Source organism: Jaculus jaculus, chromosome 13 (genome assembly GCF_020740685.1).
Source record: "Jaculus jaculus isolate mJacJac1 chromosome 13, mJacJac1.mat.Y.cur, whole genome shotgun sequence".
NCBI lineage: Eukaryota > Metazoa > Chordata > Mammalia > Rodentia > Dipodidae > Jaculus > Jaculus jaculus.
In genome coordinates, this window is record NC_059114.1 from 94,271,371 (window position 1) to 94,288,070 (window position 16,700).

Consider the following 16,700-nt stretch of genomic DNA (forward strand, 5'->3'; position numbering starts at 1 on the left):
AATTCACTATTCAGTCTCAGGGAGGCCTTGAATTCCCTGAGATCCTCCCACCTCTGCCACCCCAGGGCAAAGAAGGCAAGTTGCCTCATTAGAGCGGTTTTCTTGTTATTCCCCTCCACGCCCGTGGGTGGCGCTCCGCCGGTCAGGACAGCCAGGCCCCAGACTCTACGGCGGAAGTGCGTCTGCCGCCGCGCCTTCCGCACAGACCCGCCTCCCGCGGCCCCGTCAGCTTCCTCTGGCTCATGATAAAGAGAACCGCAGCCACCTTCGCACCAGAATGTTTTCGCTGTCTGTTAAGTCAACCATCTTCCCTGTGGGCAAGTCATAATCTCTCTGCAAACAAGGAAAGAAGCTCTTCCGGGAGCCAGCCGAACACTGTGACCTCAGCGGCTTGCTTCCGGGACGTGGAAGTGACTTGTCGCCCCGCCTCTTCCGGCTCTCTTTCCGGTGGTGGAGTCTGAAGAAGACGTTCAGGTAGGAGGCCTTCGCGCGGAGAATCGAGTGGCATCCTTGTCCAGAGATCTGTGCGGGGTCTGGGGAGCGGGCTTGGGGTCTGCCCATGCGAGCTGAGTTGGTTGCCGGGTGAGAGGCGTGCGGCCGTCGGCTGGGGACCTGACCGAAGGGCTCCAAGGCTGCGCCTGGCCGTGGAAGGCTCTGGCCGGGGGAGTGCGGCAGTGGATCTTCCCTCTAGGCCCCGACCTCCGCCGCGGGTGGCGCCGTGTGCTCTGGGGAGCTAGGGCCCTGGTCTCGTGTGTGGACCGACCTCCGCCAACTTCCTCCTGGGCAGCTGCCGGCCTGATCTCAAGTGCATTTGCTCCCAGGGAAAATACCAGCGACTTCATGTGTGTAGCGAGGATTCAAAAGGAACGTAGGAAAAACCAGGCCTTGTGTTTCTAATTCATAATGATTCTCGTGGTGGAGTCCCACACTTGGTGTGCTATTAGATGCTCAGGGCGGGCCTGAGTATCTAACATTGGTGTTTACCAAATGCCTCTCTGGTATTTACATTTCTTCAATTGTCTATTCCTAGCCTCATCCCCACTGTAGGACTGCAAAGCCGCATTGACTTGACATCGCGCCGTAACTTTTTTTTCTGTTGTAGGGTTTCACTCTAGCCCAGGCTGACCTGGAATTCACTACGTAGTCTCAGGGTGGCCTTGAACTCAAGGCGATCCTCCTACCTCTGCTTCCCGAATGCTGGGATTAAAGGCGTGCGCCACCATGCCCAGCTGAGAAATAGATTTTTTGGAGGGGGGTTCGAGGTAGGGTCTCACTCTATCCCAGGCTGATCTGGAATTCACTATGGAGTCTCATGATGGCCTCGGACTCACGGTGATCCTCCTACCTCTGCCTCCCGAGTGCTGGGATTAAAGGCATGTGCCACCACGCCCGGCTGAGAAATAGATTTTTTAACAATTATTTTTAATATTTCTATTTGCAACTAGAGCGAGTGGGCGTGCCTGTGCTTTTGCCACTGCAAACAAACTTCAGATGGCATGCCCCATTTTGTACCTGCGGCTTTATGTGGCTACTGGGGAATTGAACCCCAGGCTGTCAGGCCTTGCAAACAAGCACTGCAAACCGTTAAGCCATCTCTCTAGCTCAAGAAATGAATTTTTTAAAATGTATTCATTTGTGAGATAGGGTCTTGCTGGAGCTCAGGGTGGCTTTGAACTTGCCCATATTACTACCTCTGCTGGGATAAGAGGTGTTTGTCACCATGCCCAGCTAAGAAATGGATTTTGGGGGGGGGGTTCAGGGTCTCACTCTAGCTCAAGGCTGCCTTGGAATTCACTATGGAGTCTCAGGGTGGCCTTGAACTCATGGTGATCCTCCTACCTCTGCCTCCTTAGTGCTGGGATTAAAAAAAAAATAGTTGAGGCAGTGAGAATAGGCATGGTAGGGCCTCTAGCCACTGCAAACGAACTCCAGACTGCCACCATGTGTATCTGGCTTACATGGGACCTGGGGAATCCAACCTGGGTTCTTAGGCTTTGCAGGCAAGGGCCTTAACTGCTAAGTCATCTCTCAGACCCAAGAAATGGATTTTAAGGGAGCAGAGGAAACTTGGGGTTTCCATCATTATCCAGAGAAAGAGTTCTTTTTTTTCCTGTTAGCATTGTGGTTAACAGTGGTCTTTTCAGAAATGGCACCTCGCAAGGGGAAGGAAAAGAAGGAAGAACAGGTCATCAGCCTTGGACCGCAGGTGGCTGAAGGAGAAAATGTATTTGGTGTCTGCCACATCTTTGCATCCTTCAATGATACCTTTGTCCACGTCACTGATCTTTCTGGCAAGTGAGTATTAGGGTGGAGAGACATAAAACCCAGCTGCCAAGGGGCTGAGGCAAAAAAAAAAAAAAACGATACTGGAACTGGGAAGAGCAGTACTAGAAAGTGATAATGAAAGTATATATGGTCTTTCAACCCCACTTGACTGAGCCCCATGAAGGCAGTGGTCATGGCTGTCTTGTCCTGTCCAGGATCAAGATGTGTGTTCACGTTGACAGACAACTGTGGTACTCAAAAGCTCAGTGGATCTTTGTCAGGGTATGAATATAACTGCTTTTCCCAGGGAAACCATCTGCCGTGTGACTGGTGGAATGAAGGTGAAGGCTGACAGAGATGAATCTTCCCCATATGCTGCCATGTTAGCTGCCCAGGATGTGGCCCAGCGGTGCAAGGAGCTGGGGATCACTGCCCTACACATCAAACTCAGGGCCACAGGAGGAAACAGGTACAGGACTGGGGCTGGTTGGTGATGAGTCCTCTGGCTACCAGAGAGCTTGGATTTGGTTTTCAGTTGTGTCCTAGAGATGTAAGCATCTTTAAAAAAAATGGTTCCTAGCTAGGATTGGTGGCATATGCCCATTAATTCTAGCATTCAGAAGTTGAGGCAAGAGGATGTAGAGTTTGAGGCTAGCCTGGGCTGTGTATTAAGCCTCAGGCTAGCCTAAGCAACATGATGAGATCCTGTCTCAAAAAGTAATTTGTTCCTGCATGCTTCCTTAACCTTAATGTGTTGAATGCCTAGTGTATACAGACCTTGTGTTCTAGCTAGGAAAGGAGATGATGGCCTGCATCCTCCTTATGTGGCACTTTATTTGTGAACAGAAAGTATGGACACATCAGGGCCTCTTGGCACTGCAAACTAACTTGAGATACATGTTCCACTTCATGTATCTGTTTTTTTGTGGGCATTGGGATATGAAACTTGGGCCTTGCAAGCAAGCTCCTTTAACTGCTGAGCCAACTTTACAGCTCCAAGGGTCAGTCTTAACATACACAGCAAGGGCTGTGTGGTTTCTGTTTGAAGCAGATGTTAAGAAACAAAGGTAGGGCTGGAGAGATGGCTTAGCGGTTAAGCGCTTGCCTGTGAAGCCTAAGGACCCCGGTTTGAGGCTCGGTTCCCCAGGTCCCACGTTAGCCAGATGCACAAGGGGGCACGTGCGTCTGGAGTTCATTTGCAGAGGCTGGAAGCCCTGGCATGCCCATTCTCTCTCTCCCTCCCTCTGTCTTTCTCTCTGTGTCTGTTGCTCTCAAATAAAATAAATAAATAAAAAATAAAAAAAAAGAAACAAAAGTAATGGAGTTAGTGATGCATAAAGTATAGTTTAAGACTTAAATGATGAGCCAGGAGTCCTTGTGAAGAACAGGGGGAACATTCTAGCTAGGGACAGCTTCAAAGAAAAGTTCTGAAAGTTCAAATGAACTTTTTTGGGGAGTGGTATGAGCTGTTACAGGAGGCAAAGGTGTAGCCTTGCTGGGTCTTGGGGAACATCAAGGGCATGGGCTTTACTTTGTGTGAAAACGAGAATAGATCACTGCTGAGTGGTGAAGAGGCCACATAGGAAGTTCTTCCTATGATATAACATGGAGAAGTGATAGAAACTTGGGATCACAGCATAGGCTTTAACCAGGATGAGTGCAGCTCTAAACAATTAGATCCATAGGGTAAGTCTGAACTGCAGTTTGTTTTTGTACAGTCTAGGGAAAGTCACTTCTGTTTTTGAGTTTTTTGTTTTAATTTCATTTACTTGAGAGGGTGTGCTAGGGTATTTTGCTACTTCAAATGAACTCCAGGCATGTGCCACTATGCATCTAGCTATATATGTGAGAACTGGGGTATTATTAAACCTGGGCTGTCAGGCTATGCAAGCAAGTGCCTTTTTTTGGTTTATTTTTTTTTATTCATTTATTTGAGAACGACAGACAGACAGAAAGAGGCATGGGGGGGGGGAGAATGGGTGCACCCAGGCCTCCAGCCACTGCCAACAAACTCCAGATGCATGCACCACCTTGTGTACCTGGCTTACGTGGGTCCGGGGGAATCAAGCCTTGATCCGGGATCCTTAGGCTTCACAGGCAAACACTTAACCGCTAAGCCATTTCTCCAGCCCCCAAGCAAGTGCCTTTGTTTTAACCACTGAGCCAACTCTGCAGTCCCCCCACCCCATTTTTTCTTTAAAAGCAAGAAGCAGATAATATAGAGAATTGGCTTACCAGGGCCTCTAGCCACTGCAGAAGAATTCCTGACAATGCATCACCAAGTACATTTGGCTTATGTGAATACTTGAGTATCCAACCTAGTTCCCTAGGCTTCACAGGCACTCACCTTAACCACTAAGCTGTCTCTCCAGCCCCTTATTTTATTTTTTTAAGGTAGGGTCTCACTCTAGGCTAAGCTTACCTGGAACTGACACTGTAGTCCCAGGCTGGCTTTGAGCTCAAGCAGTCCTTCTACCTGTCTCCTAAGTGGTAGGATTAAAGGTGTGTACCACCACACCCAATTCCCCTTTTTTAAACATACTACATAACCACTTACTGGAGGTGGTGTTAAATAATTTTTTTAAAAGTATTTTATTTGTATTAATTGTATATATTTGACAGAGAGCTAGATACAGAAATAGGCAGTAGGGAGAGAGAGAATGGGCATGCCAGGGCCTCCCGCCACTGCAAATGAACTCCAGATGCCCCCTTCTGCATGGATCATGGGGAGTAGAACCTGGGTTTTTGGGCTTTGCAGCCAAGTGCCTTAATCACTAAGCTATCTCTCCAGCCCTTATTTGTTTGTTTTTGAGGCAGCGTCTAACTCTAGCCTGGAACTCACTCTGTAGCTAGGTTGGCCTTAAACTAATGGTGATCCTGCTACCTCAGCAAGACCATCTCTTAAAGCCAAAGCTAACATTGGTCATGCTGTGTAGCTGAGAATAACCTTGAGCTTTTTCATTGTGAGCAGAGAGTGAGTACAGGTATGTTGGCCTTATGGCCTCTTGCCACTGGAAATGTACTCCAGATACATGCACCACTTTGTGCATCTTGAGGGTACTGGGGAATTGAACCTAGACCATCAGGCTTTGCAAGCAAGCACCTTTAAACTGCTGAGCCGTCTCCCCAGCCCTGGTGATCCCCCTGCCTCCACATCCCAATTGCTGGAATAACAGGACTATAGCATAACTGGTTTTCTGTAGTTTCTATGATATCATACCCAGGGCTTTGTGCGTGCTGGGCAAACATTCTTCTAACTGAACTACATCAGCTACATTCCTAACCCCTCCTTTTAGCTTGTTGGAAGGGATTTTTGTTAAGGATGGTACATTACAAAAACCATAGTGACCCACAAAGCCCAGGGTTTTAATTCATCCAAGCCTTTTAGAGTATGCAGTTGTCTGAATTTGAGTGGTGGTCTTAGAATTCTTACCAGCTTGGTCAACCACACTTCATTCCTAGGACTAAGACCCCTGGACCTGGTGCCCAGTCAGCCCTCAGAGCTCTTGCACGTTCGGGGATGAAGATCGGGCGGATTGGTAAGTACCCCTTCTAGCTAAGACTTGATTTCTTTAAAAGCAGTGACCTCTCTCTTTCCCCAGAATCATGAGGCTTTATCTGAATATTGATGCTTGTTTTTTTGTTGTTGTTGAAGGGGTCTGTAAAAGGCATTATGAGGTTTGAAAGCCTTCCTATGTCACTATCTTCTCCCATTTGTATTGGGACCGCTTAGTGCCATTTCTGAATCTCTGATTTAGCAGTCTTGATATCTTCCTATGAAATGAATAATTGTCCTTAAATTTTTTTTTTAATTTAATTTATTAGTTTTCTTTTCAGTAAATACAGGCAGTTTGGTGCCATTATTTAGGCTCATCTGTGATCTACCCCCTCCCATTAGACCCTCATTGTTATTGAAAATGGGTCGTGCATTGTGGAGTTAGCCCCCAGTTATTAGTATGATAAATGTCTCTGAAAATCATGACCCAACATGTAACTCTGACATTCTTTCCGCCCCCTCTTCCGCAAGATTTCCCTGAGCCATGTTGGGTTCATTTTTGGTCTGCTTCAGTGCTGAGGTGTTGGGGGCCTCTGAGGCTCTGGCTCTCTGATTTGGTAGGAGTTGATTTTTCTCTGCATTGATCTCCTTCCCCTTTGTGCTGGTATCCAGTTCACAGGAAAACATCACCCTTGCTTATTTCGCCAGTTGTCCTTAGTTTTAAATTTTTTTTTAATTTTATTTATTTGAGAGCAACAGACAAGGCAGAGAGGGGGCCTCCAAGCACTGCAAATGAACTCCAGATGTATGTGCCACCTTGTGCATCTGGCTTATGTGGGTATTGGGGAATCGAGCCACCAACCGGGGACTTTAAGCTTCACAGGCAAGCGATTAACAGCTAAGCCATCTCCAGCCCAGGGATTGTCCTTTTTGAGAATCCAAAACAAAGGAAAGGTGATGATTCCCATTGATTGCCCTCACATCTGTCATATGCTGGCCCTGATCCTGTGCTGTAAAGTTGGAGCCACCTTTTCATCTTTTTTCGGGGGGGGGGGCGGGGAAGATAGGGTTTCACTCAAGCCATCCCTACCTCTGCTGGGATTAAAGGTATATACCACCACGCCTGGCTAATATGGGAGCCTTTTGTTGTTGTTGTTTACTTTTATTTATTTAAAGAGAGTGACAGACACAGAGAGAGGTGAGAATGGGCACACCAGGGCCTCCAGCCACTGCAAACGAACTCTAGACGCATGTGCTATGTTGTGCATCTGGTTTATGTGGGTCCTTAGGGAATGGAGCCTTGAACCAGGGTCCTTAGGCTTCACAGGCAAGCACTTAGCTTCCAAGCCATCTCTCCAGCCCCTCATACAGGAAGGAGTTTTTTAAAAGTTATTTTCAAGCAAAGAGTGTGTGAGAATGGGCATACCAGGGCCCTTTGCCACTGCAAACAAACTTAGGTGCATGAACCACTCTGTACATCTGGATTTACTTGGGTATTGGGAAATTGAACTCCATCTCTACAGCCCTATAGGGGAATTTTTGAGAAAATAGCAGGTGTGGTAGTGCCTACTTCATCTGTTGAGTACTGGAGACCCATATGGGAACAGTAGAATCTGCTGCTGGTTGGTTAGAGCTGTGGCTTAGGAAACTCTAGGATCTTATGCAGCTACAGACAATGACAAATCTCTTTCTCCCCACAGAGGATGTCACTCCCATCCCCTCTGACAGCACCCGCAGGAAGGGGGGTCGCCGTGGTCGCCGTCTGTGAACAGGACTTCTCAAATTATTTTCTGTTAATAAATTGCCTTCATGTAAGCTGTTTCATCTACAGTGCTTTCTTTTTTTTTCTTTTAGTTTTTCGAGGTAAGGTTTCACTCTAGCTCAGGGTCTCTTGGAATTCACTGTGTAGTCTCATGATGGCCTCAAACTCACGGTGATCCTCCTACCTCTGCCTCCCGAGTGCTGGGATTAAAGGCGTGTGCCACTGCTCCCAGCTTCAACTACAGTGCTTTCCTATATAAAGCTTGATCCTGTTTAGGTGTAATCAAAGTATGGACAGCCTCCAGAAAATTGTTATGAAGCACCAGGATCAGCTTGATTGTTAAAGAGCCAGAGCAGGGCAGCAACTCTTGATCCAAGTGTAGTCTGAGCAGAAAAGGAGCCTTCCATCCCCCCACCCTATATAAACCTGAGTGGGAGTGTATCTCCTTCCACACCGTCTGTGGCAGCTCGCTTTGCTGAGTCTTACCTTGCTTCACTTAGCAGATCTAGTACATAAAGTATATGTGGACTCAGCAGCAAGAAAGATGTGGTAGGTTCTTGATTTCCAGAAGCTTGCATCTAGCTGCAAGGACACAATGACACCAGGTGGTACTGAGGGTTTTGGAAGTTGTAGAGTCAGTAAGGGGAAGGTTTATTATGCTTTTTATTTTATATACCTTTTTTCTGAGATAGGTTCCCTAGTCCAGGTTGAACACCAACTCAAAGCAGTCTACCTATCTCTGTCTCTTGAGTGCTAGGATTAAAGGTGTGCACCACCATGCCCAGTGAGGCAAACTGATTTTTTTTTTTTTTTTTTTTTGAGATAGAATCTCACTGTAGCCCAGGCTAACTTGGCACTTCCAGGTTGGCCTCAAACTCATGTTGATCTTCCTACCCCTGTTGGGGTTAAAGGAGTGCACTGTGCTGGAGTACTGGAGAATTGAACCAGTGTCTAACCACCGAGCCACCTCTCCAGCCCCAATATTTTTTACTTTAAAAGGAATCTCAAATTTTGGTTAGATGTATGGCTGATGAGAATAAAGACTACAGGTTGGAGTGTAGCTCAGTGGTAGGGAGCTTGCTTAGCAAGCACAAGGTGCTGGGTTTGATCCTGAGAGCTTCCTTAGGTAGGTGGGTAGATCCCTAAGGACCCAGGTTCAATTTCCCAGAACCTACATGTATATAGTAGCTAGAGATCCTGGAGTGTGCATTTTATCCCATTTCAAATAATATTAAAATATATATAAACATTTATATAAATATATATAAATACATTTCTCATCTCTAGGCAACTAGGACTAAGTTGTTAAGATAATAGCAGAGCTGTCCTTGCAATTTACAAAAACAATGTCTTGAAGAGAAGTCTCACCTCATTTCAAGTCCTCTAGGTATTTGCTTTTAGATCTCTTCCAGAATGTCAGATACCTTCCTGACCATCACTTCAGGCCATCTTTAACAACCCTTTCTGACATTCCTGAGCTGCTGTGAGAACTTGTGCCAATATGATATGGTCAAATGCCAGGTGGCAGCAGTTAGGCTAGTAAGCCACCTGCAATGCAGTTAGCTGAGTTCTCATTATGTGATCCCTAAGCAGGGAGTTCTTGCAGCTCAGGCATAAGAGCTGTAGGGCAGATGAAACCAGTAAAATACAAATCTTTCACTGAAAAATAGCCAAAACAGAGTCAATACCTAAAGAAAATGCAAACCACAAAATGAGCTGGTCTTGAATTCAGAGTAATCCTCTCATGTTAACCTTCCAGGTGCTGGGATTAAAGGTGTGTGCTGCCACACCAGCTGACATTAGTTTTAATATATTTTATGCATAATGTAAATTTTGGGGGGCTGGGAGTGGTGGGCACATGCCTTTAATCCTAGCTCAGGAGATTTGAGGTAATAAAGATTGCATGAGTTAGAGGCCAGCTGGCCTACAGAGTGGGTTTAGGTCAGCATGGACACCCTGCCTCAATAGACAAAACAGGCAAATGTGGCACACACCTTTTAATCCCAGCACTCTGGAGGCAGAGGTAGGATTGCTGTGAGTTTGAGGCCACCCTGAGACTAATGAATTACAGATCAGACTGGGCTAGAATGAGACCCTACCTTGAAGAACGAGAAAATTCTTTGTGTGTGTGTGCTGTGTGGACGTGTATGTGCTCATGTGTTGTCCTATGAAGCCAGATAACACCTGCAGTAGCTGGAGGGGAACACTGTCTCCTTCCATCCTTCCATTTTTTCTTTTTTTTTCCTTTGGATTTTCGAGGTAGGGTTTTACTCTAGCCTAGGCTGACCTGTAATTCACTATGTAGTCTCAGGCTGGCCTGTACCCACGTTAACTGTCACTGGAGGAAGAATATAAACTATACTTCCTCTCCCAAGTCACCCCTGAAAGCCTATATCTGAGGGAACTATGGGAAAGATGGCCAGGTGTATGGGCAGAAACAAATCATGGTCCAACTGAGGACTAATGACAGCCCAATCCAAGTCTGCCAATACCCTCTGCCCCAAGAGGCCAAACTGGGAATAACACCTCTTAGTCCCCTGTCAGTCCACCTGGAATACTCTCCTGTCAGTAAAGCCCCACTCCAATGACTACCAGCCTGTGCGGGATCTGAGGGAAATTAATAAACGGATGGAGGATATCCACCCCCACAGTACTAAACTTGTACTCTGCTAAGCACTCTGTCACCTGAATGCAATGTTTACATGGTGCTAGACGTCAAGGATGCATTCTTCAGTTTGCCACTGGCCCCAGCCAGTCAACTTCTGTTTGATTTTGAATGGAGTGATCCATAATGTAGGTTCAATGGGCAGTTAACTTGGATCAGACTGCCACAAGGATTTAAAAACTCACCATCTGGGCTGGAGAGATGGCTTAGCGGTTAAGCGCTTGCCTGTGAAGCCTAAGGACCCCGGTTCGAGGCTCGGTTCCCCAGGTCCCACGTTAGCCAGATGCACAAGGGGGCGCATGCATCTGGAGTTCGTTTGCAGTGGCTGGAGGCCCTGGCGCACCCATTCTCTCCCTCTATCTGTCTTTCTGTGTCTGTCGCTCTCAAATAAATAAAATTAAAAAAATAAATAAATAAAATAAACTCACTATCTTTGACGAGGCACTCCATGAGGATCTGGTGAGCACTGCCAGGCCCATCCCCAAATAACCCTCTGGCAGCCTCAGATGAAGAATCCTGCCGCTCAGCCATAGAGGCCCTGCTGAGAGAATTGGACTGCATGGGCTACCGAGTTGCAGCCAGAAAGGTGCAGCTCTGTCAGAGGGAAGTAACTTATCTTGGGTACATACTCAAGGGGGCCCAATGCCTGTTGTCTCGAGCCTACAAAGAGACAATCTTCAACATTCCCTATCCCAGAACCTGGCAACAGGTACGTGAGCTCTTGGGGTGGGTGGTGTTTTGTAGACTGGGTACCCAGATCCACAGATGATGCCATGAGTGGCAAGAAAATTCCCTTGAATGGACTGCAGAAAGGGAAAAGGCCTTCTGCCAGTTGAAAAAGGCCCTCCTTGAAGCCCTGGCATTAGCTTTGCCAGACATCCACAAACCTTCCATCTTTATGTTGATGAAAACAAAGGCATACCTAAAGGGGTATTTCTTCTGATGAAAACTATTTAGTTCCATAGCCCTTTTTTTTTGTTGTTGTTTTGACTTTATTCTGTAAATTTGAGAGTTAAACATACAACCACAGAAGCTTTGCAGTACTGAGCAATTTTACAGCAAACATGGATCTTCACGCAGTCATCTCTATGTGACCCTGGTGGCAGAGGTACTATGAGAGCAGTTTGTCTGTCCTTGTGGCCTATCTTGTCAGCTTGAGGTTGTGTCGGAGCACAGCCTTGGGGAACCACAGCAGCAGTAGTTGGTTAGTGGTTGTGCATAGAACTGACTTGAAAGTTCACAGTGGAATAGCCCTATAGACCAGGCATGCCCACTGACAGAGAACATCACTTCTATTGACAAGATAATGTGTTACTCCAGGGCACTTTAAAAGCAGACAATATGCCGGTTGTGGTGGTGCATGCCTTTAATCCCAGACCTCGGGAGGTAGAGGTAGGATCACTGTGAGTTTGAAGCCACCCTGAGACTACATAGTGAAGTCCAGGTCAGCTTGAGACTCTACCTCAAAAAATCAAAAATAAAAAAAAAAAAAGCCAACAATAATTCTAGATGTCATAACCTATTCTGATAGTTGCTTGAGAGTCGATAACATTGAGGACCACTCACAGGCTTTATGAAGTCAACTTCAAATGTAAAAGCAACTTAGTTTACCAAAATCAACTTAACATTGGTGACAGGTTACAGTAAAACATATCTTTTGAGGAAAACTTACAAAGATTACATTATGGACTTACAATAAATTCAGAAATTGTTGTTCTTAAAAAAATACTTTCAGATCTTCCAACATACTTTAGATGTAAATTTTGTGAATCTACTTCTTTAGATAATTCAAAACTCTTAACAAAATATCATTTTGAAATATTTCTAAGGCCTAAATAAATAGATCAGTGTATCTGTGAAGTGACTACCTTATACAGAACAGTATTTGTCTCCACTAAGAACACCTATCCCATTCTAAAGCTGTCTTCCAGTAAATACCTTACACCTCACAGTGTTATACAAATATGTTTTTGGCATTTAAATACATCCTACTACATAGACAACTTTTACAGAAAGTTTCAGAGGTAAGAAAAAGAAAAGATGGGCTTGAGAGCAGCTGGCTGGAGGAAATGACCATCTACCTAGCTGGGTCCTCAGTCTTTTAAACAGTCTGCAAAGAGATGGCATACCTGGTCACCATTAATTACTTGGAAGAGGTCAGGCTAGATTCTCATATTTATCTTTCTTAATACTCAAAACCTTTTCAACTTCAATAACTCACTGCAGGAAAGCCCACTTCCCACTGAGGCTGAATGTGGCTGTGACGTGCTTTTGTTGAGTTCAGCTACAAAACACTAAGACAGACCGGGAAGGAGAGACTCTGCTCTCTCCAGTGAGGGAAGCGATGACGTGTGAATCACTAACGCTTCTAGGCATGACTTCACCCCATCAGCAGAATGTTAAAGCTCTATCAAATAAGACACGCAGAACCAAAAATGCCAATAAATAATGTCCAACACATACAGCTTTACTGGGGTCCACGTGGGCGTGGCTAAGGATTTCAGGGGAGAGCTGCATTAGCTACATTCTGACACTACAGGAAGGTCACCTGCAACTCAGTTTAAAAACACAAAAACTACTATCATCTAAACGTTAAGTATCACGATAAACACAAAGAGCTCAAAACATTGGACTAGGGCTGGAGAGATGGCTTAGTGGTTAAACGCTTGCCTGTGAAGCCTAAGGACCCCAGTTCGAGGCTCGGTTCCCCAAGACCCACGTTAGTCAGATGCACTCGTCTGGAATTCGTCGGCAGTAGCTGGAAGCCCTGGCACGCCCATTCTCTCTTTCTCTCTCTGCCTCTTTCTCTGTTGCTCTCAAATAAATAAATGAAAACAGACCAAAAAAAAAAAAAATTGGACTATGGAAGAACCGAATGTGAATGCCCTCAGTACTGGGATGCTTTGATCCTGACCATCTAAAGGAGATATTTAGACAGTACATGAGTTCAATGCTAGGAATGATGTCACCGGTTCTTAAGCCCCGTAGTCACACTGTCCCCATTAAGGAAAGCAAGACAGGATTGTGTCAACTTTTACTGCTGGGCATCTTCCCCCAGCAAATACATCAACAAATGCTCTGTTCTGAAACTTCCTTTTCAGTATTCCCAGAGGGTCACACGACCTGTAGAGGAGTTTATTGGGAATACAGTGTTGAGCGGAGCCAAGATACCACTAATAAACAAAACCTGTTACCATGAAGAATGAGGTATCAAACATATTCCCACACTTTCAGAGCATGAATGATGGCCAGCTCTTGAGAACCAAAGGTTAAAAACATAAAGAACTTGACATAGTCCATTTTTGATTGGTTTGCTTGATGTCTTTTTTTTTTTTTTTTTTTAGTTCTTTGTACATTCTGGATATTAATCCTGTTTGCTCCATTCACAGTGTCCATTGCTGTACAAAAGCTTTGTAATTTCATGAGGTCTCAATAGTTGATTAGTGGTTTTATTTTCTGAGTAATTGGGGTTATATTCAGAAAGTCATTACCTATGACATTATGTTGAAGAGTATCCCCTACCTTTTTCTTTAGCACTTTCAGAGTTTTGGGTCTGATATTAAAGTCCCTGATCCACTTGGATTTCATTCTTGTGCATGGAGAAAGACAAGGATCTATTTTCATCTTTCTACATATAAATACCCAGTTTTCCCAGCACCACTTGTTGAAGAAGCTGTCTTTTCTCCAATGAATATTTTTGGCATTTTTGTCAAAAATCAGATGGCTGTAGCTGTCTCGATTAACATCTGGGTCATCTATTCTGTTCCATTGATCTACATGTCTGTCTTTGTGCCAATACCAATACTGTTTTTGTTACTATGGTTTTGTAATATAGCTTAAAATTGGGCACGGTGATACCACCAGCTTTATTTTTGTTGCTCAAAATCATTTTGGCTATTCAAGGTTTTCTGTGCTTCCAAATGACATTTATGATTATTTTTCTATTCCAGTGAAGAATGTCATTGGAATTTTAATGGTGATTGCATTAAATGTGTAGATTGCTTTTTGTAAGATTGACATTTTCACAATATTGATTCTTCCAATCCAAGAACATGAGATATCTTCCATTTCCTTGTGTCTTCTGCAATTTCTCACTTGAGTGTTTTAAAGTTCATTGTAGAGCTCCTCCTTTTCCTTAGCTAAGTTTATTCCAAGGTACTTTATTTCAAATTTTTATTAACAACTTACATGATTATAAAAAATATCCCATGGTAATACCCTTCCTCCCCCCACTTTCACCTTTGAAACTCCATTCTCTATCATATTCCCTCCCCATCTCAATCAGTCTCTCTTTTATTTTGATGTGATGATCTTTTCCTCCTCTCATGATGGTCTTGCTTGGTAATGTCAGGCACTGTGAAGTCATGGATATCCAGGACATTTTGTGCCTGGGGGGAGCACATTGTAAGGAGTCCTACCCTTCCTTTGGCTCTTAAATTCTTTCCACCACCTCTTCTGCATTAGACTCTGAGTCTTGGAAGGTGTGATAGAGATATGACAGTACTGAGCACTCCTGTCACTTCTTGACAGCATCATGGTAGTCACGGCCATCTGAAAAGAGAAGATTCTCTACCAAAAGTGAGAGTAGCATTAATATATGGATTTGAACATTAAGAGAAGTGCTTACTGGGCAGTTTGATAAGCATAGTATATACATTTAGCCAGACAGCAGCAGATGTTACCCCCCTAGGGCTCATGACTACCCTTGTTTTAAGTTTTCAGTATCAGGGATATATTCCCTCCCATGGAGGGGGCCTCCAGTCCATTTAGAGGGCAGTTCGTTTCCACCATGATAAATGTGCCACTATTGCACCCGTTGGCTCATTTGGCCTGGCTGGCCAAATATAAAGCTTGCGATGTCCACTGTTGTGGATCTTCACTGGTGATTTCTCTTTCTCCCATTGAACTGCATGCAGAATGGCTTCTGCCAGCTTTCTGTTAGCTGGTTTACATGGAGGAGGTTATCAGCTCAGTTCCAGCAGGAATTCTCAGTGGCCTTGCAGCCCAAGTATGTGGAGTCTTCAGCAATAGGGTCTTGCCATCTATTGCTGGTGGGAAACCAATGGCCTTGGCAATGGCATATAATATTTTGGGGGCATCAGAGACCTCCCTGGCCAACAACTCCCTGGAAGTTATCCCATTCCTAGCACTGAAAATTTTCTAACAATAATCTATGGCTCCTGAGTGTTCCATTGTCCAGAAAAATAGGATTCCATATGATTTATTTATATCCTGTTAGAATTTGATTAGCCCTCCCTCCACCTTTCTTTTATCTCTTCCCCTGACCTCACTTTGGGCCTTTTCACCCCCATTAATCTATTCTTCTACTTACATATATACAATACAATCTTATTAAGTATCCTCCTCCCTTCCTTTATCTTCCCTTTATATCTCTTTTCTAGCTTACTGGCCTCTGCTACTGAGTTTTTTCCTTCTCACACTGAAGCCCAATCATCTGTAGCTAGGATCCACATATGAGAGAGAACATGCAACGCTTGGCTTTTAGGCCTGGGTTACCTCACTCCATTTTCCTGCAAATTTCATAACTTCATTTTTCTTTACTGCTGAGTAGAACTCCATTGTATAAATGTGCCAAATCTTCGTTATCCACTCATCAGGTGAAGGACATCTAGATTGGTTCTATTTCCCAGTTATTGTGAATTGAGCAGCAATAAACATAGTTGAGCAAGTATTTCTAAGGTAATGAGATGAGTCCTTAGGATATATGCCTAGGAGTGCTATAGCTGGATCATATGGTAGATCTATTTTTAGCTGTCTTAGGAACCTTCACACTGATTTCCACAATGGCTGGACCAGACTGTATTCCCACCCACAGCGCAGAAGGGTTCCTCTTTTTCCACATCCTCACCAACATTTATGGTCATTTGTTTTCAAGATAGTAGCCAATCTGACAGGAGTGAGATGGATTCTCAACATAGGTTTAATCTGCATTCCCCTGATAACTAGGGATTAGAACATTTTTTATATGCTTTTATGCCATCTGTATTCTTCTTTTGAGAACTATTTAGTTCCATAGCCCATTTTTAATTGGCTTCTTTGATTTCTTATTATTTAAGTTTTTGAGTTCTTCATATATCCTAGATACTAAACCTCTATCAGATGTATAGCTGGCAAAGATTTTTCCCCATTCTGTAGGTTGCCTCTTTGCTTTATTCACAGTGTCCCTTGCTGTACAAAATCTTTGTAATTTCATGGGGTCCCAGTGATTAATATGTGGTTTTATTGCCTGAGCAACTGGGGTCATATTCAGAAAGTCTTTGCCAGACCAATAGGTTGGAGTGATTCCCCTACTTTTTCCTCTAGCAGCTTCAGAGTCTCAGGTCTGATGTTAAGGTCTTTAATCCATTTGGACTTAATTCTTGTGTATGGAGAGAGAGAAGAATCTATTTTCATGGTCAGCTTCCATGAAGTGGAATATTCCTTTGACAGGAATGTGCTCTCTAAGCTTCTGCTTGAGTGCAGGGTCACATAAGGCATTTTCAGTTTTGATG

The 16,700-nt window shown here is 44.5% G+C and overlaps 1 protein-coding gene across 1 annotated transcript; it reads left to right on the forward strand.

The window, feature by feature from the left end:
• The first annotated feature begins 320 nt into the window (after positions 1 to 320).
• Rps14 (ribosomal protein S14) lies at positions 321 to 7,576 on the forward strand. Its single transcript, XM_045131968.1, has 5 exons — positions 321 to 474; positions 2,145 to 2,295; positions 2,573 to 2,734; positions 5,728 to 5,804; positions 7,462 to 7,576. Exons 2-5 carry the CDS (start codon positions 2,147 to 2,149, stop codon positions 7,527 to 7,529), a joined length of 456 nt encoding a protein of 151 aa, XP_044987903.1. The 5' UTR covers positions 321 to 474; positions 2,145 to 2,146; the 3' UTR covers positions 7,530 to 7,576.
• Positions 7,577 to 16,700: the final 9,124 nt, after the last annotated feature.